Genomic DNA, 27,680 nt, shown 5'->3' on the forward strand with positions numbered 1-27,680 from the left:
GGCAAAGGTGATTAGTGTCTCTCTGCTTGTGAATGTTGCCTTTTCTTCATCGCTTTAGCCAGGATTGCTCTGGACCAGAGAGGAGCTATCTACTCCACAACAGGAAGCTGTCCCTGAGGTGGGATTCAAGTCTCAACAGACGTCCAAAGGAATCTCCAGGCTTACTTTGTCTCTCATTGTAAGTTACGCCTTCCAATTTTATCTTAGGAATAATTAGGAAAAAGGTAATATTTTGTGTCTTCATCTATTTCTTAAATGGGAAGGGAAGATGGGTACTACTTATTGAGCTCTCTTATTAAAGAACCTCAAAAACATTGAGTAGAATACTTTACAGCATTTTAAAGCAAGCAAACAAAACCAAAAAACAACAGAACAGGTTGCAAAACAATGTACAGTTGAGAAAATGAGGGAAAGCAACATATTGTGGTTATTGTCTCATTTAGTTATCATCCTCTAGATAAAAATTGTACAGAAATTTCTGTGGTTAAAAATAAGAATGAAAGAGCACCTGGAAGGAAGTTCCCTGCCTCCATCCCAGACTCCTAGGGCAGAGAAGCTCAGCCGGTCCCAGCACCTGGAAGGAAGCTCCCCTGCTGCCATCCCAAGCTCCTAGGGCAGAGAAGGTGAGCTGCGTGGGTGCCAGAAGCAACCCCCCCCCCCCGTGGAAATGAGAAAACACATAAACAAGCCTCAAAAACAGACTTGCGGATCACCTACAGCAACCCCAAAGGGAAACAAGATGGAACACTATGATACTCAACCACCTGGACTCTCTGAACTGACAACAAAAGAGGATCTGGGAAAAATGAAACCAGAAATAATTACTCAGATAACAGCAAAGATTTTACTCATGGTGCGAGACATGACTAATAAATCTAGAGAGGACACAGATAAAAAAATAGAGGACCTGAGGAACATGATGGAATCCCAACATAGGAAACAAATGGAATCCATAAAACAGATACAAACAGATTTCTAAAAGATTAAAAACTCCATCAAAAGTCTGCGCAGCAGAATGAACCAATGTGAGGATAGAATTTCACATACAGAACATAAGATTGCAATTAGTGAGGAGGAAATGAAAAATTGCTTTAAAATTGTAAGGGAACATGAGAAATCAATCCAGCAGCTGCTAGACGATGCAAAGAAGAATAACCTAAGACTGACTGGAGTCAATGAAGAAACAGGAGAGAGCGCAGATGACATAAAAACACTCTTCACAGAAGTAATGGCAGAAAACTTCCCAAGGAGGGGAAAAGAACTTGACATACAGATAAGTGAGGCATATAGGACTCCAGCTAGCCTTAATCAAAAAAAAGAATCTACACATAGGCATACAATAGTTAGGATTCCAGAAATCCAACAGAAGAACAAAATTCTACAAGCAGTGAGAGAAAAGAAACAAATCACATACAAAGGAAAGCCCATCAGAATCACAGCAGACTTCTCAGTGCAAACCCTCAAGGCAACAAGAGCTTGGAGTGATGTATTTCAATCTCTAAAGGAAAACAGCCTCCAACCCAGATTGATGTACCCTGCAAAACTATCTTTCAAAATTGATGGAGAAATAAGATTCATGATAAAGAGCACCTCAGGAACTTCATGAATACCAAACTGTCACTCCAAAAAATTTTAGACAATACCCTAGGAAAAGACAATGAGGATCACAACCCCAGGAAACCCAGCAGAATGAATCCACTGGGTGTGACAAATTAAACGCAAAGGGGGAGAATCCAACAAAAAGAAAAAATCATGACAAGGCTTTTAAAACTTTTACCTACATCTCCCTAATGAGTGTATAATTCAATCTTATTATTATACTGATTAGTATTTTTCTGATTCTAGAGTTGCACACCATTCCTTGTGCTATACTGGCTATTTATCATCTTCTTACGTCTACATTTTAATTGGGTTGTCTATTAATGAGCTCTAAGAATTCTTTATATTTTCTTGTCATAGGTTATATGCATTGTAAATATGGCCTGTTTAAGGACTACTTTTCATTTTAATGATGTCATATAAAGTCCTAAATTTTGATGTAATCTCATTTATCACTTTTTTTTTATACATCATGTTTTTTGTATCTTAGGTAGTTCTTGCCTACCCTGAATTCATAAATATTTTCCCTTATAATTTCTTCTTAAAGTTTTATACTTTTAGGCTTTCTTATTTAGGTTCAGAGATTCCTTCAAGTTATTTTCATGTATGGAAAAAAAGGGTTGAGGTTAATTTTTTATATACAGATACCAGGTGTTCTAGTGCTGTTTGCTGCAAACACTATCTCTTCCTTGGCTCTTGAATTGAGTTTATATTCTATAAAATGCTAATGTTAAATAATCTTTCAAAACTCAGGGGACCATATATGCGTGGTTCTATTTCTAGAGTCTCTGTTTTATTCCAATGATCTATATGTCTTTCCTTACATCAAAACTGCCTTGATTACTGTAGCTTTAGAAGAAGTCTGAAAATTAGGTACTAAACGTCTTACAACACTGTTTTTGTTTTTGTTTTTAACTTTTCTAGGTCCTTTGTACTCCTACATAACTTTTAAATTTCAATATCCAATTCTTCATTTATAGCAAGTATACACAGACCCGAATTTTTATATATACCTTGTGTTTTCTAATCCTGATAAATTCAAGTACAAGTTCTAGGGGCTCCTAGAGATTTCTTAGTATTTTCTCTGTAGATGATCATTTCATCTACATATAAAGATTTTGCTTCTGCCGTGCCAATCCTATCCTAGTTGTGTCATTTTGTTGCCAGACTATTTTGGTGGGGACTAGGTTTCAAAGTTTAATGGACAGATAAAGAGTAAGCATATCTGCCCTTGTTCCCCACCTTAAGGAGAAAGCATTGTATCTTCTCCATTTATATAAGGCATTCTTGCTGGAAGTATGGAGTACAGGTCTTTAATCTGTTGAGAAGGTTCTGTTCTACTTCTAGGCTCCTGATAGCTTTTACCATGAACAGCTGTAGAATTTGGTCCAATACTTTTTCTCCAACTAGTGACAGGATCACATGGCTTTTTCCTTTCCTCTGCTAAAATGATGACTTTTGGGGGTGGATCTTCCAATGCTGAACCAACACTGCCATCCCTATAACAAAACCACTTTCTACATCCTGCCAGATCTGGCTTCTAATAGTTTGTTTTGTTAAACAAATTTATATCTATGTTCATACTTTTTTCTTCTATTATCTTTATCCAGTTTTAGGATTAGTACAATGTTGAGTTCCTAAAATGAGGGGAGAAGTGTTCCTTCTTTTTTCTGCTTTAATTGTTTGATATAATTTATCAGTTAAAATGTATATGAGCCTGCTGTTGTCATATAGGTAGGTTTCCAAGCTAGGAATATACTTTCTTTAATAGGTGCTATTTAAATTTTATATCTCCTCTAGAGTTAGTTTCATTAATTTGTCTTCCAAGGTACTTCTTAGAAGTTGTCAAATTTATTTCAAAAAGATTTTTGTAATATGCTTTCTATATCGTTTTAAATTCTGTAAAATCTGTGGTAATGTCTCCTAGATCTTAATATTGTAATTTAAAAAATGTATAACTGATATTGTGTAACAGGAAGAAAAGGTCTAAAAGAGCAGGGGAATTGGGAGGGCTAGGGGAAGGGAAAAAAGGGAAAGGAAAAAATATGAGAAGAGGAAAAAAATGGAAACAAGGTCTTTGCAAAGAGGGAGGGGTGGAGGGGGTGAAGGGAGGGCAAGGGAAGGGTGAAAAAAATAAGAACCAAGATACCCATGTAAAGGTACAAGATCCCAATGATGAATGTAACTGTATTTTATACCGAGAATGTACTAATAAACTTAATGGGGAAAAAAATAAGAATGAAAATCTATAATTAATAAATTCTTCCCTCATTGTGAAATCCTCCCCGAAGCCCTTGTGCCAGCCCTGGGTTCCTTGTGACATCACACTCTCACACCCTCTGTGCCCTCACACACCGTGCCTCCACTTTCTGTGTACTTGGAGTGCATCACACATTTACTTAAATCCCCTTTCCCACTGGACAGCCAGCTCCTTGGGGCAGAGACCTGTCCTACTCATGTCTGTGATCACAACTGCCTGCATATTTCATCCTCACAGGATGTTTGCCCAAGGTAAGGACCAGCATGAGGATAAAGCACACTTTAATAAGGTTCCCAGTGTTGAGAGAGCAGGAACAGCAGAAACGGTCAGCAGCTCTCCTTTAGCACAGAGGAAAAGGTGGTCAAAGTCTGGAGATGCAAAAAACCCTTTTCAGAGGCAGAGAAGTCATCATCGGCAAGGGGTTTCTCTGCAGATGTTAAAAACCAGAGAGACTGAGGCCACGTCTGGGGGCAGTTCACGTGTGCCCCTGCCTTACTGCAGGGGTGGCATGGAGTAGTTCAGGAGGACGTCCCTGTCCCAGAATGCCAAGGTTACACAAGTGAGAGTTTATGGCTCATCAAAGGCTCAGCGCCACATCCCAGCTCTGACACAAGCACAGCAAGTGTGCAGGGAAAGTAAAGAGCCCTGTAGGACCCAGTGGCCTTCCGACTCTGCTGCTTCCCGGCTCTTCGGAGATAAAGGCCTCCGTCTCTAGCCCACAGAAGAGCTGCTGCATAACCTATTCCAGCCAGCACTTGGCACTCACCTTGCGCTGTATGCCAAAGCCACTGCTTCATAAAGCATGTCATATGGTTGCTGGTACCTATAGTTCTCATCTGCGCACGCTCTCTAACGAAGTAGGCTGACTCAAAAAGCACGTTTCTGGTAGGGCTGCAAGCCCCTGCTCTGGGACATGTGACTCAGACCTCACATGACCCAGTCTTGGAGGGGGAGGGTCCTCCTGCTGCTCCAGTGATTGGCTGAGGCCTAAGCACGTGGCCAAACTGGTCCAATCAGAATCGATCCAGAGACTTGTTTGTAGCTCTCCTGCAATAAGTATTTATTCTCCACCAGACTTACGAAACTGCGATCCAAGGCCACCCAGGTGCCCTACTTTGTCATAGTGTGAGTGAGAGGAACTTGCCAGGGATTGAAAACTACAGAACATAGCTGTTTTGGAAAGAATTGGATTTGAAGGTTGGCAATTACTTTTTATTGGCTTTTGGGTCTTGAAAAGGTCATTTAAATCTGTAAGCTTAACGTGGGTGAACTAATGTACAAGAAATACAGTGTAAACTGTAAAGAGCCATTAAACACCCCCCCCCACACACACACGCACACAGATATCAGTAAAATAAAAAGGAAAGAGTAGTAAAAATTGTAAGGAATTTAGATCAGGAGACTTTTTTTTTTTTCTCCCAGCCCCTAGCTTAAGGCCGGATTGTCACAGGGCACACAGAATTGTTAATGGTTATTAAATGAATGAGTGTGAGGGCAAAGGTTTTATTGCAGTAGAACAGTGTCCTCTGAAAATTTTTGGTGCATCTGGAGCGATGGTTTCTGTGGGATCTTGGAAATGTGCTGTTGAGGGTCCCCTTCAGGAGACCCTGCAGTGGGCCTTACAGCTGACTGGCAATCCAGGCTGCTAACTCTTGGTGTCTGCCAGTGTTAGGTGTAGGCCACACTTCCCGTTGGCTCCTCTTGCCAATGACTCTTTCTTTTAAACAGCTTAATTGAAATATAATTCACGCACTATAAAATTCACTCATTTAAAATGTATAATGTTTTCTAGCATATTCATGTGCTTGAGTCTTAATATTAACTATAAATAATAAAGTTATATATATTTACATACATTATAACAAAGACTATACTATTTTTTAGTAATAGAGAAAATAGTAACCACTGGAATAATGAAATTATTAAGCAATGCAAAATAAAAATAAAAGATTTGTTTGAATCATATAGTATGATGCTTAATCAAAACAAATCCATTAGTATTTAACATAAAATATGAATTACTGTACAATATTTTAAAACAATGTCACAGTTACAGACAATATACTATGTACAAAAGTTATATCTAACATTCAAGGATATGGCAAAAGAATGAAAAATATACAAACATTAATGGAAAATCAATGTAGCTATACTGAACCTGGCAAAATAGATTTTAAGGTAAAAGGTATAACTAATGATTAGAATAGCCTCATAGTACTAAATACATTAACTTACTAGGAAGATATCACAATCTTAAGTTTGTAGCTAGCAATATGGCCTCTAAATTTATAAAGCAAAATTTAACCAAAATACAAAGATAAACAGAGAAATCCACAATTATTGCAAGAAATTTTTTAAAGCACATCTTTAAGTAGTTGGTAGAATCAGCAGACAAAATATAAAATGCAAGTTGCACATAACAATTTAAAAATACTCTTTCTCAGCATGTATAATATGTTTACAATATTGGCCATGCATTCACAGGGCCATAAAGCCTCAATACATTTCAAAGGCCTGAAATATCTGTAATGCACAGTATGTACCTTGATTACAATGCAATAGTCACTTCTAAGTAATCCGTTACATTATTAGATTAGATTAGAATTCAAACTGAATGATAGTATTAATAGAAATGTTCCTTTAAAACTTCTGAGATGCAGTTAAAGCAATCCTTAGAAAAAAGTTTATAGTCTTAAATATGTCTTAGAAAAGAAGAAAGGCTGAAAATTAAATTAATGGGCCAGGCATCCACTCAAGGAATAAGAAATAAAACTCAGAAAAATACATATAATGATAGTAAATGCTATAATGAAAGATAATAATTATAGATTATGATAAGGGAGGATCAAAGCAAAAAGACTAACAAGGGCCAGGGATTTAGCTCAGTGGTTCCACCTCCTGCCCACAAATGGAAGGTCCAGAGTTCTATCCCCAGTACCAAAAAAAAAAAGACTAATAAGACTGATAACTTCTGCTGAGACTAATCAAAAAAACTAAGGAGGCACCAAAACAAAAAAAAACCAAAATAGGGTTACAATAAGATGATTTACACATGCTTAAAACACCCTCAAATTCTGAAAAGTCACACAAAATATGGAAGTGTTGGCAGGAAAGATAGAGATCACCGGACTGGCGGGGAGGTGGGGCGGGGTGGCTGTGGATGGCCCAGGCAGGCTGCTCCACAGGCCAGAGACGATCACAGTTCACATCCAAAGCACGCAGGAGCAGCAGGGAAGTGCTGGCCCATGGGCTCAGAGGCTGCAGGTGGAGCATTAGAGGAGGTGCCCCCTGCAGCATCTGGAGTCCTGCAAGGCTAGGATGGCCGCTCTGCCAGCTACCATCTTTGGGTTTGGGTCTGTATCTTCATTTTCTCAATAGACAGCCGAAAGTGTCCTGAGTGAGCTGAGGGCTCTTTTCTTTTACCACCTCCCCCCCAACACCGGGTGGATCCTCTGGTGTTATGGTCTGAATGTTTGTGTTCCCCTAAGGTCTATGTGCTGACATCTTAATCCTCAAGGTGATGGTGTTAGAAGTGGGGCCTTTGGAAGGCGAGCAGGTGCCAGGGTCAGGGCTCTCATGAATAGAGTAAGTGCCCTTATGTAGAAGGCTGAGAGACAGCCTTATTCCTCCCACCCAGTGAGGATGCATGAGCAGGCACCACCCATGCCCAGGAGGAGGGCATATACTGAGTCAAAGCCAGGCAGCCTACACACCTTAGATCACTGAGGGTAACAAGTATGACACTCTTCCCATGTGGCAGTTCAGATTTCTAAAGGCCAACATGTCTGTCTCCAGCCCCCATCCAGTTCTCTTCAGGATGCTTTGGTTACTGTGGGAAGCAGGGCTTCCCTGTTTGCCTCCCTCCCAAGACAGATCTACTTTGTTCAAATCTGTATTAATCAGGATTCTCTAGAGAAATAGGATGAGGGGTGTGCGTGTGTGCGTGTGTGTGTGTGTGTGTGTGTGTGTGCATTAAACTGACAGATGATCTAGATGGAATTATGGAGGCTGGCAATTCCAGAATATCAGGGTAGCTGGCAGTGGACAAGCAGGGTGGTGGACAGTACAGATGAAGCCACAGAGCAGTGTGCTTAACTGTCCCTCTTGCTCAGGATGCGAGGGGACAATCTAAGTTCTGTTCATCCCTGAGTCCTGCTGATTGGAAGGAGCCCCTGCACGTTCTGAGGGCAATGTACTCAGAAATTACTTCAAGTCCACCAACTTACTTATAGATCTTCATTTAAAACATCTTAAAAATATCTGGAGTAAAGTTTGGTCACCTATCTGGGCACCAGGGTCCAGTCAAGCTGACACGTACGAACCATCACAATGCCTCTCTTAAACATGCGTGCACATGCAAGCGTGAGGCACTGTGGTGGGGAGGGATATGTAACACTTCACTGCACACACGTCATGCAGCCCTGGTGGCCCCTGCCACTGGCATGGTGGCCCGGTCCTGGCTCAGGTCGGGCTCAGGTGACCATGAGATCACACCCTTCTTGAAGGAATAATCTAGATCTGTTGCTTCCCTTTCCTTGTCTTCTGTTCCTTACTTTCCCTCTGGCCTCCCTTTCTACTCATCATTCCCACAGTCCTCAAGGTCAGCAGAGGCCCCTGGCCCAACATCCTCCCTGGCCCTACTCAGCCATCTGAAACCCTTCTTTCTCCTGGATGCAGGATCCAACACTCTCCCTGCCTGTTCAGCCCAGCACTTTTCCCCAGATGTGTAACTGGCACTGCTGGATGCTGGAAACACTGAGGAGATGATGATGTTTATGTCACATGATGGGCATTTAAAGCTCTGTGGGTTTGGGGAGCAATGGCTTCAAGGAGGAGAAGAAAAGTCTGGATATCTGAAAACTCCTGCCCATGTTTTGTATGTGAATGAAGTCCCACTGGCGAGACCAGAGGGAAGTGCAGAGGAAAGCACCCAACTGCCACTTTGCTGCTTCCTACTGGTGCACGAGGCTGCACATGTCTGTGCGCATGCATGTGTGTTGAAAGGGGCAGTGTGTGGTAGGTGGTAGCTTTCTCAAGTCCACGTGCCCTTTGCAGAGACTATCCAGAGGCAGCTGTGTCTGTGGCCTGGTGGTGTCCTGCTGTGTCACACCGTAGGAACGTACTCTTGAACTCACTATCAGTGGTGGTGTTGGAGATAGGAGCACCAAGTATTGACTTCTTCGAGCCTTTCCTGGAATTCTGAGGGCGCTTGATGCACTGAATTAATCCTTCCTGCTTGAGATGCTCAGAGCAGGTCCTGCTTCCTCCTCTGAACCCAGGTATTACACCCATCCACATCTGATGCCAGAGGAGCACATGAGCCACGCCTCTGCCACAGAGAGCTCCGTCCCAGTGGGTGATATATTTTCTCTGAACTATTCCTGGAAAATATTCCAGAAGACAAATCAGCAACAGGATGAAAGAGGTTTGTATACATCCTAATGCAAGGATACAGCTGGGCTGAGGCTGGTTTGGTCTTGGTTTACATGTTCTTTCTTTAGTTCCTTCTTTCACGTAAATTTCCCACAAAACTCCACTTTTTTTCATGGGTTGTATCAGTCAGGATTCTTCAGAGAAACAGGATCCATAGGATTATCTATCCCATCTATCTATCCATCAATCCATCAATCATCTATCAATCCATCTATTACTATCTACCATCTATCCATCCATCTACCTATCATCTGCTATCTACCTATCTAGCATCTATCCATCATCATCATCATCTGTCTATCATCTATCTATCTATCTATCAATCAATATATTATAAGGGATTGGCTCATGTGATTATGGAGGCTGAGAAGTCCCACAGTCTGCAAGCCGTAGAGAGCCAGGAAAGTTGGTGATGGAACTCCAGTCTGAATCCAAAGGCCAGAGAATCAGGGGAGCTGATGGTGTCATCCTCAGTCTGAGTACAGGTAGAGAAATGTCCTCACTCAGCAGGCAGATGGGAAACAAAAAGGTCCAGTTCCTCTCTTCCACCCTTTGCTCTTTTCAGGCTCTCAGGGATTGGACGAAGCAGCCTACCCTGGGGAGAGCCATCTGCTTCCCTGAGTCCAAGGATTCAAATGCTGATCACATTCTGAAGCACCCTGCTGGACACCCCAGAAACAACATTTATTTAATCTGGGCACCTGTGGGCCAGTCCAGATGATACACAGAATTAACCATCATATAGGTCTTCTTCTGCAGGTTCTTCTTAATAGGAGCAGTTAGAAAAATTTCCAGAATTTTCGATTATTTTTTAATGATGACTATGCCTGATGCTGTTGTTATGGCCCCAGGAGAACCAGGCTCCGAAAGTCCAATTCCTTCTGAGGCAAGTCTACCACACAATATTTTTGATGATTGCTCCTCTTCTTGTTTGCTGGGTTCTGCTGGCTTTATGCCAAACTACTCTAGAGGCTTTTGGTGAGTTTTTGATACTTACCTTGCAAAAAGGAAACCATGATAAGACAGACATATTCCATCTTACTGAACAGATAGATAATGTACATGTTAAGTACCACAGGGAAGTAAGTACACCACGAGGATGAGGGCAACTCACTTCTTTACAGGGTTTCCACTGAGGCATAGACTGTGATGCTATTAATCATGACAGGGACTCAGGAGGAGTATCTGGGATAAAAGATCAATTTGATTGTGGGGGCTGAATTTGACGTGTAAGAAACACACAGGTGATGCACGCTGCTCGACATCAACACTGCATCCTTAAAAACAGCAAGCTTTCTGTTTGCAATTTGGGAAGGGAAAATATCAGTCAAGTGCCTTTTACACTTTTTACATTTATGCAGTTGATGTATTTGTTTTCCAGATCTTCCGTAAATTTAGACACCTTGATGTTCCTGAACCCTTTACTATTCGGTGTTATAAAACACCTTTTGCATTCTGGGAAAGTCAGAGCTTCCTGTGTTGCCAAGGTGCCCTAACCAAACTGATATGCACTCTTTTGAGTCTCAAAGCCACACCTATTTTTTTTTTCAAGGTTTTGCTTAAGACTAATTCTGCTTGAGCCATGTTTTGTGGCACACATCTCAGCACTCTGGGAGGCTGAAGCAGGAGGAATAAAGGTTTGAGCCCAGCCTGGGTAACTTACCAACACCTTGTCTCAAAAATTTTTTTTAAATTTAAAATGGCTAGAGATGTAGGTCAGTGTGAAGGCCCTGGGTTAAAGAAAGAGAGAAAGAGGGAGAGAGGGAAAGGGGGGAGAAAGAAGGAAAGAAGACAGACAGATAGATAGATAGATAGACAGATAGACAGATAGGTAGATGGAAAAAGAAAGAAAAAAGTTTAGTTCCTCTCGGAAGCATCCCTAACTGGTACCCTTGTAGGAGTGATGTGACACCACACGTTTTATACCATACAACTGTTTCATAATTACATGCTCAATAATCTTTTTTTTTTTGTCTTTTTGAGATGGGTCTCACTATGTTGCTTAGGCTGATCCTGAACTCATGGGCTCCAACGACCCTCCCACCTCAGCTTCTTAGTACCTGGGACTACAGATGTGTCCTCGCGTACCAGGCAAGAGCTGGCTTTTGTATGGTCGCTCCTAAGTGTCAGTCTTCATGGTGATCACTCCCCACACACAGAGGCTTACCCAAGGACAAAAGATCTGAAGGCAGAGGGTGTACAACTAACCTCGGACCAAAGGGAGTGCTGTGGTCCAAGACATACATTCCAACAAGGGATCGGGCAGGGTCCTTCAAAGTATTTCTGTAGAGGAGATACAGATACAGACCCAGAGGACAGCTCATAATTGCTGGATGATGCAAACTAAGCAACATCCACCTGAAGACTAGTCTTTGGTAACTAAGACCTTGTGCCTAGCTCCCTTTTCCACACATTTCTCCTAAATCAAGTCTGAGCCACGATTTAGCTAAGCTGTGACTGACGTATCTACCCCACCACACCTCAGCGCTGTCCTGCCTGATGAATATTCCCAGAGGGCTTCTGCCTGCCTTCACCCAGTCATCCCAGCCCTGCCCTGAGCCTCTCTGTCTCTCCTGCTCTGATGTGTGACATCACATCATATTTCACTTTACTTTCTACCTGTCCATGGGCACCAGTCTTCTTGAGCAGAAAGATGCTTGTGTGGCCTGTGAGGGTCATGTGGCTGTCTGACAGTCTGCATATGTCCTAGTGTGGGCCTCGGAGCCTGCGGGAGAAAGCGTGAGCTCCTCAAGACATAAGAAGTGGAAAGGGCAGCGGACGAGGCCAGTGACCGGCTTTCTGACACTGGATCAGTCGCCTAGCCCACCTGCCTCCCTCGTAACACAGGGCTGACAGTCATCTCATGGATGGGAAAATTCTTAAATGCCAAGCACTGCTGTTAGCAGTATTTTATGTCAAATGCTTTGACCAAATCAGGCTAAATTGTGGCTATGTATAAGTTTTTGACTCTAAAAATTGTTTGCTGAATGACTCAGATATCTTTTCTGAATTTGCTTACATCCGCCAAGCATTTCTTCAGAAATGGGAAAATGCTTTACATTTGGTTGTCATGATTAATAAAATTGTAAATTTTAAATTATCATTGAAATTAACATATTACTTACATTTAAAAAACTGGAAATAGAGAAAGGAAGGAGAAAAATAAAAGGCCAAAATCTCAAAGTGAATGACAACTACATTAACATTATATTTCTTCCAGTTCTTTTTCTAGATTATTTTTAGAATTTACTCAGTAGTAAGCACTTTAGATTTTTTTGTAATCTGCTGGTAAACCCTAATAGAGGAAGGATGTTGTGCACTTACAGGTTTATTCCCATGAGAAGGGAAAACATTCCTAATGAAATAATTTGCTATTATGACTTATCCAGCTGTTGCTGTGGGGAAGCAGTGACCTCTTTGCATTCTTAGAAGTTCCATAGAGATTTCCTGTTCTCTGGCTTTTGGTCAAAATTACTTGTTCTCTTAGCAATTTTCAAAAAAGGCTATAAAGCTCACAAGCTTCCTATACTCGCTTATTACCCGAGCACGTCATTTAGCACCTCGGCCCTTTACCTCTCAGAACTTTTTTAGGGTGTTGACAGAGATAACCAATTGCATTCTGGGATGCCTGAATCAGTAAGCCTGTTATATCCAGCTGAATGCTTCTAGCTGTTACTTCCTAGTATTCTGAAAAATATCAGGAGGTACTCTAAAAAGAGGGGTGGGTCCCCTAATGAAATATGTTTGGGAAGTCTTGGGTCATGCCTGAGGTGCTAAATTATGTTTTCTGACCAAAGGTTTGTGAATGCCCACAGTGACCTTTCAAACATTTAACAACAGGGCCTTTTGAGTTTGTGGATCACCACTAACAGTTCCTGAGGACTGTTCTGAAATTGGGATATACTGGGTTATGATTTAATTATATCTAAACTCTCAAAAAAAGTAAATGTGTCTAGGTAAGAGTCTGTCTTCACTTTCTGGTGTGGAATCGAGTTCACCGCTCCCCTTCCTTCCCTTGCCCCCTCTCCTCTCTCCACACTCCATTCTTACCCTCACCTCCTTTAACCTGTCTCACACTCATCCCTGACAACTCAGCTCTCTTCTGCTTCCGAAAATGTTTACATCACTGTGCTGTTTCTCTGCATTTCTTTCTTATTCTCCCTATCTCCCAAGTCTTCAGCATATTTTATTGTCTTTTTACTTTTGCTTTTTAAAAATGAGTATCAGTTTCATAAATACCATGCTGTCTTAACTCTCCTGAACAATGTGCTTTTACAACGTGCTCTAATTCCTCCTAAAATTAACTTTCAGTTACGGCTTTCCCTGCCCTCCCATGATGCTTCCCCGTGCTCTTTCTGGAGAATGTTTGCACACAGGCTCCACACAGATTTGCTTTTTTGCTTACTCAGCTGAAGATAGGTTGCTGAAGACACAGGGTTTGTCACTGTTGGGGTGCCTGGGAGTCAGGTGAAGCGCCTTTCCAGACCGACCTGCAGCTCAGTGGCAGGTGGGTTTCTCCAAGTCCGTCTCCCAGGATGGAGGTGAGCTGTTCTTGCACTTCTATGAGGGTGACATCCTTCACCGGACACTGAGAAGGGGCAGTGGGGACACAAGAGCAGCTTGATCCCTCCCCAGGCACTGGGTTAAGGCTCTTCCTGTTGCCAGCAGCACCCCAACCCTGCCTGCTTCTTCCTGCTGGGTATTTCTGTGAGTGGTCTGCAGGTATCCACCTGGAGCGAAACTGCCAGGGGGAAGAGCAGGAAGAGGCCAGACCACAGCACTCTGGTGAGCTCAGAGGCCCCCTCTCTAGTGCACCAGCCGATCTGCCTTCCTGTCCAGTGAGGGCAGGAGGGCCGGGCTGCCCTGCATCCATGGGAACCCGAACAGGTGGCTCCATGATGATAGCTCTCCCTCTGGTCCCATCTGTTTACAAGCTTGTAGAAATTGTTAATATTCTATATCTAGGTTGAATGTGTCTTAGTTTGGGAGATTTTCAAATCTTTCTGCTCAGTCGCTGGTCATTTAGTGAAAAGCATTTCAGGCTGCTAGACTGAAAAGCTGTAATTAACTTAACTTCTATGGTGGGAAAATCCCATTAAATGACTTCTTTCCCAATATTAACACCTATGCAGTAATACAGTGTTCAGCAGCATAAGGAGAGAGGCTCTGAATAAAGACAGACAAGGTTTGAATTTTGAATTCATTTCCTTATTAATCTGTTGCTTGACCTTTGGCATGTCTCTTTAATGGTATCCTGGAGGTCAGGCTGGAAAAGCACAAACAAGTTTCAGTCCTTTCTGTTCTGATACCATCTGTATATAGCCTAAATACTCAGAAAAAACCCAAAACAAATACAAATACTTTGGAAACTGTCTTGGTTTCTGTACTGACAATGGATACTTTTAGAGCACTGTAAAGTGGTCTTAAGAAATGGTAATCATTTTTCCCCCTTTGGTTTTGTGAGACAGGGTCTCACTGTGTAGTTCAGGCTGGCCTTGAACCCACTACATAGCCCAGTCTGACCTGGAACTCACAGTGATCCTCCTGCTTCAGCCTCCTGACTATAGTACTGGGATTATAGGTGTGTACCACCTTGCCCAGCAAGAAATGGTAATCATTCTTACAAGAACTCTTTGTGTGATCTTTATGAAGACTGCTTCAAATTGTGTCCTAAATTAAACTGATCTTGTTTTTAACTAAGTTTCTGAGTTAACCAATTAAAAATCAACAGGGCCGGGGATTTAGCTCAGTGGTTCTGCCGCCTGCCTTACAAGCGGAAGGTCCCGAGTTCGATCCCTCTTAAAAAAAAAACACAAAAAAACAGGGGAACCACTTGGAGTAGCTTGGTCATTTTAAGGAAGTGCCCATACCCTACTCTTAGCAACTCCATGTGGTGTTTACTAGTTCACCGAGTACATTTTCATATGTTCAAAAACTTGCCAAACAGGCAGGAAGTCAATATAATTCAAACAAATTATTTATTCCAAGTTCCATCAGTTTGAAGTTTGCCAGAAGTTATTACCCAAGTGAATAATGAAATCAGAAACAAGTTTGCACAACTATAGCATTTCCAACAGAGTTAATATCTGTATAAGCTGGTTGAAAAGATTCAAGGTGTTTCCATTACTGAGAATCCATGAAGAAAGTTTCAAAGTCCAGATCCAAGTCAGAAACGAGGGCGTCCACAAAGTCATCAACAGAAGGACACTTCTGCAGCATACCTGCAACAACCAGAAGAAAGGTCAGCCACAAGTTCCAGGACACCATGGGGACAGGACCCAGGGCAAATCTGTACATAGGTGAACATTCTGGCTTTCTGGGGTGAGCATTTTTCACTAAAACGTGACTATGAGGACATTTCATAAGGTCATGGACAGGATGTGAACTCCAAAACTACCCATGGTTTTAAAGTATTTTTATTGTCTTGTCAATACTTAAGCTTAGAGATTTGAGCCCAAATATATTCCCAGGAATTTTGGTTACTGCAGATACTATCATTCACTTGGAACTATATTAGAAAACTGAATCGTTTTAGTTATTTTTGGAATGATGCAGAATTTAGTAAGTTTTGGTGCTTAATGAGTTTTACTATCAAGTTCTCTACACTTCAAAATCATTCGTTAATTCTTTTGTAGAAATCTTACATCAGAATCAAGTTTTTGGTTTTCTTCCAGATTTCCCTGTCTTAGAGAACTCCCATCTTTGCAATTTTCTAACTGTGTAATATAGAAGTCATGTAAAAGCTTTGTTACTCAGATTTCCTAATCTAGTATGCAAACATGCTATAAAAATAAAACAAGAAGTAGTGGAAGGAATGAGGCCCCATATATTAAGAATCCAGTAAAAAGCTGAATTGATCTCTGTTATTTACTCCAAAGAAGCCAAAGGTAAAGACCCCAGCAATCAAGCCTGTTGTTTCACTTACAGTCTTAGCAGGTAACACTCAGGGTTGAACAGCTCCTACACACTGGCACTGAACTTGGGGGATGGGTCCTGTAAAGCTACTTCCAATACCAAGATATTAAAAGACTGCCAGAATCTTCTATTATCCTCTGAATCTTTGGTGCAATTCAATGAACAGGTAGTGGATATTTGTGGTATGTAAAGGATCAGGTCAGGAAATGAGAGTGATGGACAAACCTCAAAAGCAAACTGTGTAGACCTGAATGTCCATATGGGGCAAAAACCTAACTGCAATCCTACTTCATACCATATTTAAAAACTAATTTAAGATGGCTACACATCTAACTGTAAAAGCTAAACTTATGAAGTATTTAGAAGAAGTGTTACAGGCAAAGGTTCTTAAGGATAAAGAAAGCAATAACCTTAAAAAAAAATTGGTAAGTCAGGCCAGGCGTGGTACCACATGCATCAGTAATCCTAGCACTCAGGAGGCTGAGGCAGGACAATCACCATGAGTTCAAGAACAGCTTGAATTGCATAGTGAGATCCTCTCTCAAAAGAATCCCTCCCCAATTGATATGTTAGGTTTTTATCAAAATAAAAACATGTACTCTTTAAAAGAAATCATTAAAAGAATGAATAGGCAAAAGAGTAGGAGAAAATACCCAGAAAACATATTATCTCAGATTATCTCAGATAGGACTGGTATTCAAAATACATGAAGAACATCAACTCATCATAAAAAGATTTTTAAAAATTACAAATGGACAAGAGATGTGACATTTCACAAAAGAAGATACCCAAATAAACACAGCCAGTGGGTATGGAGAAGACACTCAGCATGCTTAGTCATTACAAAATGAATATGAAATCACAATGAGATGCAATCACAAACACAATAAAATGACTAAAATTAAAAAAACTAACATGGGCTGGAGATTTAGCTCAGTGGCATTGCACCTGCATCACAAAAGCAAGGTCCTGAGTTCAATCCTGTACAAAAACAAAAACCACCACCAAACACAAGGCTGCAGGCAATCTGAGCGGTCATACATGTGTAGTTAAAGGGTAAAACAATACAAAAGGTCTAGCAGTTTCTTACACAACTAAACAAACACCTTCCTATGACCAAGCAATTTCACTTCTATGTATTTACGCAAAGAGAAATAAAAGTATATGTCAACAGAAAAATTCCTGGTACAAGCCCACACTGGAAACAACACAGGCCTTGAACAACAGAATATGGATCAATATAATGTATTACTTAGCAATAAGGGACAAACTATTCAGATGTGCAGCATGGGTGGACTGCAAATGAATCACCTGCAATGGATTGGGATCTCAAGGACCTCACACTGAGAGGATGCAAAGGAGGACACTATCTGATTTCATTTATATATGGTTCATAAATGGGCTGAACTATTCTACGGTGAAAACGTTAGAATGGCAGTTGCCTTTAGGAGCAGACTTCAGAACTGGCTGAGAAAGGTTACGAGGGACTTTCTAGTGGGATGGTAATGTTGGGTCTGGATAGTGACCTGAGTTGTGAAGGTGTATCTGTATATCTATATATATCTCCAATATATTCACTGCCCCTTGAGAATCGAGGCATTTCACAGTCTGAAAATTTCACATAAAAAGTAAACAGATACTGACCACTGTTTAACACTATGTGTGCAGAAGTCTCCAGTGGTAAAATGTACTGATGACTGCTGCTTACTTGAAATGCACTCACATGATGGATTGACGGGTACATGAAAGAGGCTTGGACGTAAATGCTTCAAACTGTTAATTTTATTTTGTTAAACTCATTCAAGTTCAAATTCTAATAGCCTCCTCTTAGGAAACGGCTCAGAAGGGACAGTTTCTGGAAGAGAATTTCATTGCTATCGCTTTGTTAGTAAAAGTAAAGTTCAAAATGCAATTTTCTTAGAGTAAAATGATTCCCATGGGTGACAGCAGGCCTCTCTTCCTATCCAAGTATGTCACTGAGAAGGGAACACTGGGAATCTGATGACCACTAAAGGGACACACCTCACACTGTAACTTCTGGTGTAATTATTATGGAAGTAGATCCAATCTGATTAGAAGTCAGGCTTCAAGCATTTACTGTGCCACATTTCTTGACACAGCTCACTTCTAGGGAAAATGTTTCAATGAAGCGTGCTAACCTGTTACACCATTTTCTTTTAATCCATGAAACATTTCTATAATTATATGACTGGTCGTTTATAATTAAATGACTTGAACTGTCGGAAGGCAAAGCCATTTATTCAGTACCAACCTATTCAGGTACAAGTCTAGCCATCCTGCCTTTGAAGTGGTTCATTTCAGTCCAACCAACTGCCAACATAAATATGACCTTGGTTTCTCCTTCTTGGCAGGCAGACCTCACTAACACACATTCTGCTCCAATTTTCCATCTGAAACCATTCTTGGGGCTACAGAATGGCGGCTGTGGCAACAAAAGAAAAATATATAGACTCGTGGTCTTTTTTCATAAAATACGGTGAGAGCTAAGTGCCTTGGTAATTTTGTAGGTACCATGATTGGTAAAGATGAAGGTAGGAGGAAATCAAGACTTGAAGGAATCAAGAATAAGTTACTGGGACAAAAATTCTCTGGGTACATTGTTATGGTATCTTCATTCAAATTAGATTTAAATGTTTTACAGGTATCAGCATGAACTAATTCCTGCACAGACAATTAAAAGAAAAATCCAATGTTTTAGTCCATTCCACAAATAAGAAAAATTGAGGTTGGCTTTCATGAATGTATATAGTTAAAAAATTCTAGGGCCGGGGATTTAGCTCAGTGGTTCCGGCGCCTGCCTTGCAAGCGCAAGGTCCCAAGTTCGATGCCCAGTAGCAAAAAAAAAAAAAAAAATTCTAAGAATACTTTGATTTAAAAAAGAAAGTTGACAAAGATGTTTCAATTTTAAAAGAGGGTTAACAAGGTTTGTACTTTCTCAGAAGCCCCTGGGAACTAGGCGTTAACTCCACAAGCAGATGGAGCTGACAAATATATTTCACTGGGGAAATCACCTAAATTAGGGGGATACAGGAAGATTTTTGTTAAAAGGATTCAAACACACAAGCAATAATTTTAAACTAAATAGAGAAGTGTCAACAGCAATAGAAGAAAGACAAACTTGCATTAGAGCACACATAACACAAATCGGTAAAAAGGAACAAAAAGTTTGCTTCCTCTACTGGTTCTACTTAGAGTGGTGGACAACATACGATGATTTAATTTCTCTCCTTCTTTTACCTGAAAGGCAAATGGGCTAACAAGACAGTAAAGCCAGAACACGTGCATTCTGACTGCCCTGCTCACAGTAGCAATGAGTTCCATGAACTTGAGGTGCAGGCCGAGTATTCCAGCTGACTACAGTACACGATGCTATCAAATGGGTTCCAGGACTGACTCACGGAGCAGTAAGGGCTTCCAAACTTCACCGTGTGCTCTGCTAACACAGAGCTGGAAACTGAGTGGAGACAGATAACATGTGGTGGGGGTGGTGACCCAAACAGACGGTCAGTCCAGAAAGGGCTCCCTGTAGGGACAGCCACTCTCACCACCAACAATGAAAATGGTGACTTAAAGCATTTGCTTAGTGCCAGTTAAGGTACTAAGAGTGCTAACCCATCTGCTCTTTAAAATGTACCTGTGAGGGACCAACCTGACAAATAAGAGAACAGGAAAAGAGGTCACACGATTCTTACATTTGGGGTGCTTTTTTTTTAACCCTGACAGTTTGATTCCAGAGCCTGTGCTCTTCAGTGCTGATAACATATATTCTAAATGACTTGTATTTAAATATCAGCATCCTAGAGGTGACAAAATTTTTATGTATGCAAAAATCCAGACAGATACTGGATGCCACCCATAAGCCTGTGAATCCAATTTATTCACCGTCTCCTTATTGCCTTCAGGTCAGAACCAAAATGCCCACTGGCTTGTGGGGAATTTTCCTGTTCCACAGAGTACACTGCAAGAGCAGTCACCACCACATAACTAACTGGGCTGGTGAGGGTAACGATGGCTTTGTCCATGGGACTGGGGCACTCAGGAGACCAGGAAGCACAGTCACTCCATGACCCAAGGGCTCAAGGCCTCTTCCCATCAGGGCATGACTGCAATGCCTGGCTGCAGCTGGCTTCTTGCATTGGTGTGATATTGGGAGAAAAAATAGCGAAGAATTTTGGGTTTAGGAATGCTTGCTGGATGGCCTCCGAGTGTCTGTGGCAGCCCCTGGGAAACAGAAGTCCTTATGTGTTTAAGGGGCTCCTATCTATGCACATTTCTATGCTTCACCAAGAACAAATTCTAGCTGCTCCAAGATGAGTTTAATACATGTTCCAAGCTGCAAGTGCATGCTCTTATTGTTTTGTAATATACAATCACTTCTCAGCCTTTTGGCTAAGATCAAGTTTATTTTGTAATATACAATGAATATATAATCTAACCTGACATTCATTTAAAAATCAGTATGCTCATGGCCTGAACTCTTTAACCCCCTTGAATGTCTTTTTGGATACACAACTAAAACAACTATTTGCAAACATGACTGGGAGCATCTGGTTGGCAGTTTGTGCCTCCAAACCAACCCTGCAAAGACAGAATCTTGTTCTGGTTCCCTTTCTAAGTGCCTGGGGTGAAATGCATCCTTTAAGTTTTGAGAACACAGGGGATTACCAGGGCAATTAAAAAGCATTAGAATCACTTTAAACATTTAAAGAGAAGTAGAAGAGTTACATCTACCCTCTGGATCTATTTCATATATTAACACTGACCAAGTGTGCCCAATAAAATAAATCTGTGTTGGGTCTGATCAAAGTTTAGTGAAAGACAAGGATCAATGAAGTAATTATGAATAGAACTTTTGTAAGGGGTTTTTCCATTCATTCCTTATTTTCTCTATCTATATCGGAGTGCTTAATATGAATTAGACTGCAAAAAATAAATAAATAAGATCACATTTATTAGAGTTATATGTAAAAATTACTGACGATCCGTCTTAAAGAAATTATGATCAAGTGGGTCTAAAAATAAAGACCAATGTCATTGGTATCACCTAGGAACCTGTTAGAAAAGTAATTTTTTCCCCCCTAGGGTCCCCTACATGCTATGTAACTTGCTCTACCACTGAGCAATACCCACTAGCTCAGGAGATGTAAAGTATTGATCCTGGCCTGCCCTAGACATTATCAATCAGAACGGGGAGTGCTCAAGGACCTGCGTTTTGACAGGGCTTCCTGAGATTCTGCACATGCTCATGGGTGGGCATGCCGTTGTGGAGGACTAGAGGAAACCAATTTAACAGTCAGATGGGCTTGCTTTCAGGTGACGACTATAACTTGAAAAAGACTACACCAGGAAGATCCATGATTTTCTATTCGATAGACATTTGTTTCTCAAGTGAAAAAGAAAACAATAGCATCAAGCAAAGCTGGAATTTGTTTGGGACACTGTTCAAAGTTATGATGACCAAGGCCCACATGGGAAAGCTAGCTGGAGAAGAACTCAGATAAATGGTCAAGTGAATCTGCCTGAAAACAGCCTAAGAATCTGGTGGGGAGGGAGGTGCCTGCAAGGACCCTGGCAAGGGCCAGGGGGTGGTGTGGGCTGCGACTCTGGGCTTGACCGAGAAGCCTCTCAGATGGGGCAACCTTGGGAGCCCAGAGCAATGTATTTATTGAAAAATTTAAAAAGCAGGCTATATTCTGATTACTAGAAACAGCTTGAGGGACAGTAGTTTGTGCTGATCAGTTATTGCCTCTTTTATGAGGAAGCCTTAAAACACTCTTAAGAACTTCTTTCCTGAGCTTGAGAACTATAACCAGATCTGAGTCAGAGGGAGCCCAAGGTAAAGGCAGTGGCACGTACAGGGGCTGGTGGCCCGAAAGGGTCATGGATTCTGCTCAGATAGGGTCTCCAGGGTGTGGTTCTTACAGGACAGGTGGATGGGCATCGCAGAAAGGCACTGACCTTCTGCAGAGCTGGGACTCTTCCATCAGGGCTGAGCCTCGTGAACCCTACAGTGGGCAGGGACCTACCATTCCTCAGTTCCCTTGAGACTCAAAGTCTCCTTCTGCAGTTATTGAAAATAAAATTTACCAAATACCAGTGCACCAAGCTTTAATGCCCAATCTCTCCTCCCAGTGTTTCCTGCAAAAGTGGGGAGTGTTTGGGGCCAGGGATTTAGCTCAGTGGTGCCACCGCCTGCCTCGCAAGCTCAAGGTCCAGAGTTTGATCCCCGGTACCAAAAAAACCCAAAAACACAACAAAAAAAAGGTTGGTGGGGAGAGTATTCCTGGCCATGGGAGGAAGAGTGTGTCTCACTGTCACACAGCCTGGCCAGGGGGTCGAGGGTGGTATGCAGGATCTAATCCAGGAAGATACAGAGCAGGATAGTGTCACTCAATCACGGGCCAAGCTGAAACTGGCTCTTTCCTTGCGGAGTCAGGGAAAGAAATGTCCTCTGTTTGTGGTCTTGCAGGTACAAGGGGAGTTCATGCACGGTGCAAGTATCCAGAAGAAATGCAATCTGGTGCTCTACACTTGAGGGCCAGGTGAGTGAAGTTCTGATACTGATCAGAAGTGGACAGCATTCAGAGGCCATGGTGGCCCGGACCAATAGCTCATCAGTTCTTCAAAATCAAAGCCAGAAGCTAATTATCTTCTCATATTTCAGCTGTAGTACTGTACTTGCTTTAATCAATCAAGTTCTGACAGCCAGGTTTATATATAAGGCCTATAGCTATCACTTATTTAGGGTCTGGTCAAACAAGAGCCTTGGAATCCAAAAGGGAAATGTCCTGGGGGACTGCAGGTATGAAAACCAGCAGAACGACCACACTGCAGTTCTCTGCCAACCTCGGGGTATCATGCAGGCTTGAATTTAGGGCTGAGTAGAAAAATGATCTGGCAACACACGATATTTTTTTTTGGGGGGTACCGGGGATCAGACTCAGGACCTTGTGGCTGCCAGGCAGACTCTGTGCTGAGCTACATCCCTGGCCCTCCACACGATATTTTTTAAACTTAAAATGTCAGCCTGATTCTCTCTTCTGACTATACCAAAGTTTTTCTTTGAAGAGATGCAAAGGGGGAACAGCGAGGAAAATACATCCTTCCTTTTCTAAATACAATTTCAGACAGGGCCAGGGATTTAGCTCAGTGGTACCACTGCCTGCCTCACAAGCGATCCCCGGTACCAAAAAAAAAAGTCAATTTTAAATGTGTCTAAAATAGGCATAATATTCTGATGGTTAAAGCAGGTGTTTGGTAAGTGATTACTGTGGGTTAAACAACTAGTTAAGAGACCCCAGACACCCCTAAGCTTCACTCCTGTTAGAAGCAGTCTGAGGAAAGGTAAGATGTTAAGAGTTTAATGTAACGTTTGAAGTTCATGAAATTGACATAAATCACCTACTTTGCAAGACTGTTGTAAGGATTAAATAAGATAACACAGGGCATTGCCTCATAACTGGCAATAATAACAACCAAACATGAAGGTTTACAGATACCTTCTTCCCAGTTCAAGGGGTGAAGGATGAGGTTGCTTACTATATTTGCACAAGTTTAATTCCAAAACATCAGTCTGTGATTAAGTATTTAGGTATCATAAAACTTACAATTATAAGTTATCTAGCTCACGAGTCACTGCTTATTTTACCCTTTCTGCCTTTCATTAGATAACTCTGTTTAATAAAACAAGTATGAAAGATGTAACTAATATCAATCCATTTTCCTACTTGTTACCAGGTGTGAAAAAGGTTTCCTAAGAAGAGATCACTGGGGTGATGGGGAAGTAGACAGTGGTGACAGGTATGCAACTTCATGTGTGCTTGACAGTGTGAATGCTTTCTATATATTTAAGCATGGTTAAAACGGTAAATGATATGTTATGTATACTTTACTACAGTTTCTTAGAAAAGAAGAGGATCTAAAGTTCTACAAAAGTGCGTTGGGTTCCCCTTGATGTACAGCTGTCTGGGCTCCACTGGCCCCTGTTCACCAAACCCAGCAGTATCTTGAATGTGCCAAAAAGCAGATTTGAGAATTTGTGAAAAGGAGGTCTGAGTGTTCACAATACCAATACCAACTCTAAAAATACACTATGCCAGTTAATGGCTTGTTTTTATGCTGAAAAAAATTACATGTGCCAAACTCTGCTCAGATTGATTGAGAATTATAACTACAAAGGCTGGCCTGGCAGTTTGGAAAAATATTAAGTGAATTTTATGAGTTCAGAATTCTCGTTCCACATCTGTTTCTCCCAAGCCTGGGGCAACTGTGTGGCTCACTCGCTCCACTTTGAAGTTTTCCTCCTGCTACAAGGCTGTGGTTACCCATACCTTTTGCTCAAGGTGGATTCCCACTGTCTGTCATCAGTTCCTGGGGAAATGAGACTATTGGCCAAAATGAAATTCTTCTCTTCCTTTGAACTAAAGAACTGTGATGCTCCCGAGCCTTAGTTAATAGTATCACTGACCAAACAAGGAGCTTCATCTCTGGGGAGCTGGGGCTGGGTGGAAAAGGAGCCTCTGAACAGCTGGGGAGTAGCTGAGCCAGCAAGAACAGCCCCCCACACATGCTGTTTTTAATTTCATCATCAGATTTAATAATTCCCTTTACAATTACATTTCTGGGTTACAAAACATTTTGCCTTTTGAAGCTCCATGTCTTCCTTAGGCAAACACACCCACACATTAAACATGCACACACCCTTTTAAAAATCAGTGCATTTAAAAAAGGGAGGACTCAGTCTTGAGAATGCAGGTGCTCTCTTCCATTTCTTCCAAAAAGCTCTCAGCGATTTCAGAGACTACGGTGGGTAAATATCTAAATAAGCCAAAGATTAGGGATTCTATTTGCTTACCTATTATTCTGGGTTGCTATTTACCTTCATTATTGAAACTATGTCGCAATCCTAGAGCTACCAAATTCCAATTCCATGGTGTGCTTTTCTTATTTGCTCCTGCTATCCTGTGCAAGAAAATGTCCCTGCCAATGTGCTGTCTTGAGCTGCACGTACGCATTCATGTGTTCACATGTGACAGATTTTACTTTGTTATACAATCATTTTACTATATATAAGGCAATGGGCACTTCATCAATTTAGCTGGCTTATGCCACGTTGCAGATTTTTCTCCGTGATATCTGACTATGAGAACTCCACATACCTTCTTTAAGCATCAGGGAATTTCTGACAAGGCATTCCAGTTGCCAAAAATTATAAAAGAGCAAGGGGAAAAACACAGTGATATATTGGTGAAAGAAAAGGTTCCGAGTGTTACCTGAAAAAGAACTTGAAGGAATTACCAGCCCACACAAGATGAGTCACAGTGACCAAATCTGAGTCCTAGCTCTACTCTTGCTACTGGGTAACTTCAGGCAAATAAGTTACTAAGCACCTTTGGAGTGTTTAGAGGATTAAATAATACATACAATGTGCATGGTACTTGGTAGCTCAAACACGCTCAACAAATGCTTCTAGCTGTAGTTACTGTTATTGCTACCACGGACTGGAACTCTCCCCTGTCCATTCAACGCCAGAAATATAAAGGAATAGAACTTAGTCTTAAAAGGTAATATGCACCATAAAGTACTACTTATTTTCGGAAAATTGGTATAGCGGATATTATAGCATTTTAATAAAAGACCAATCCTAAAGTGTAATGAATGTGCATAAAAAGGAAGACAAAAATAAATTTAGTGTTGAGATTTCAATGATTTTGAGTATGACTTAAGACTGTAAGAATTTCTGTAAAGCTTGGATTTGTTTAAGGTCCTTGAAGGGGAAATATAAGTAGGCGTTGGCCTTCCTCCTGACTCTACTGCTTAAGCAAACCAAACACACATTTGGTGCTGTATGGAAAGAGTAAGAAACTAATCATGTTACCTGACAGTCTGCCATAGATGCTGGGCAAGAAAAAGAACTGACAATGCTATCCAAATATCTGAGATGTGCAAATTCTAAGATTAAAGAGGGATTATAAGAAAAACATTAACATACAGATGAACTATTAAATAAAAGAGAATATCAGGCTTAGGTACGCTAACTACATGATATAATATCATTATTAATAATGTTAAATAAATAATGTTAAATAAGAATCAAAAGGAGAAAGTTTCTTTTAGTGATAGTTGAAAAACTCAAACACAAGAAGGTGGTCTGTAAATGGTCTCTTGGGAAATGATCCAGTTAAGGCGTTTCCACCTGTGTGACATGGCAGAAACACCACTGGCTGAGTTAGTGTGGTCAGAGTGATCAAGTTCCTAGCCTTGGTGCATCTAGCACACAGTTATATCACTGGCCTTTCTTACAGGGTGGATCTCCTTTCTCTGTGCTGCATGGTACAGAGGACAGATGATCTGAAATCACTTTGGCAAGAACTTCTGATGCCTAGGGTTTGGTGAGAGATGCTTGACTTTGACCAGCAAGACTCTATAAAGAGAGCACAGTGCCTCTTGTACCTGTCCCATCTCTGGTTGTTTTACAACTCATACTCATTTGCCCCCAGAGCACAACAGAGGCAACGGTACTGAAATGCAAAGTGTCTAAAAGCATAGTAATGCAGCCCATACCGGTGGCAAAGGCCTGTAATTCCAGCACTCTGGGAGGAAGCTAGGGCAGGAGGATCATGAGTTTGAGCCCATCCAGAGCAGTATAGCAACTTAGTGAGACCCTGTCTCCAAATAAAATAAAAAGGGCTGGGGATATAGCTCAGGGTGAAGGCCCTGGGTTCAATACCCAGTAGCAGAAAGAAAAACAAACCCAAAATACCTATGGCATGTCATACAGAGCTGACAGGATTTATAGGTGAGCAGTTGAAATTCTGGCCAGGTACAGTGGCACACACCTGTAGTCCCAGCTACTTGGAAGGTTGGAGCAAGAAGTTAATTTGAGCCCAGGAATGTAAGAGCGGCCTGGGGAAAATTGAGAGATCTTGGTCTCAGAAAAAAAAAGAAGTTAAAATTTTGCCTGTTTACAAGTTACTTTCCCACAGGCTTGTCATCATCTTTACTAGAAACCCAGCGGCTCGTGCTGGCAGGTAGCTCAGTTGAAGCATACTTGCCTAGCATATACAAGGCCCTGCACTCCATCACTACCAGGAAAAAACAGTTGCTTCAAGGTAGTCACCGGAACACTGAGGACCAAATAGGACAAAACTGAAAACAAAATCCAAGGATCATAGAGGCTTTAGGGTTAAGTTAGCATAAAAAAGGATCTCTGGTCTCCAGGTGAAGGCCGACTTTGTTTCTTGATGTAGAGATGAATATGGCATGTGACTTCTCTTACGCTTCACTGCAAAAGTTACATAAAGTGCTCATCAATTTCTACTATGATAGCATGTAGTCACCTGCCTGATGAGTTAAAACACAAATAATCCACAGGAATTACTTATTCTTAGTGTTCCAGAGTCAATTTATTTACAACACTGAAAAACTGCCGATCTATGAGAGCACATTTAAT

The 27,680-nt window shown here is 41.3% G+C and overlaps 1 protein-coding gene and 1 long non-coding RNA gene across 6 annotated transcripts in view; one reads left to right on the top strand and one right to left on the bottom strand.

Annotated features, from left to right (window-relative positions):
- Positions 1 to 4,919: 4,919 nt before the first annotated feature.
- On the top strand, positions 4,920 to 25,763 carry LOC110343916 (uncharacterized). Of its 2 annotated transcripts, XR_015446627.1 has the most exons (4): positions 4,920 to 5,056; positions 9,139 to 9,284; positions 22,698 to 22,770; positions 23,966 to 25,763. It is a non-coding gene; the product is annotated as an uncharacterized LOC110343916 (long non-coding RNA). The 2 variants fall into 2 exon arrangements; XR_002386175.2 differs by lacking the exons at positions 22,698 to 22,770; positions 23,966 to 25,763 and adding an exon at positions 9,858 to 15,189 and having other exon boundaries at positions 4,921 to 5,056.
- The window catches only part of Mipep (mitochondrial intermediate peptidase), a 154,667-nt gene continuing 142,234 nt past the window's right edge, over positions 15,248 to 27,680 (bottom strand). For all 4 annotated transcript variants that reach the window (XR_015446623.1, XM_021236354.2, XM_004854841.3 and 1 more), the window contains one exon: positions 15,248 to 15,513. Coding sequence is in view for 2 of the 4 variants with exons in the window: in XM_021236354.2 (XP_021092013.2) it covers positions 15,416 to 15,513 (98 nt within the window). In the remaining 2 variants the exon portion in view is untranslated. The remainder of the gene's footprint in view (positions 15,514 to 27,680) is intronic.

The sequence above is a fragment of the Heterocephalus glaber genome, unplaced genomic scaffold (genome assembly GCF_053883595.1).
Source record: "Heterocephalus glaber isolate CG9 unplaced genomic scaffold, H.glaber_assembly_v1.0 deba00001719, whole genome shotgun sequence".
NCBI classification, from domain to species: Eukaryota; Metazoa; Chordata; class Mammalia; order Rodentia; family Bathyergidae; genus Heterocephalus; species Heterocephalus glaber.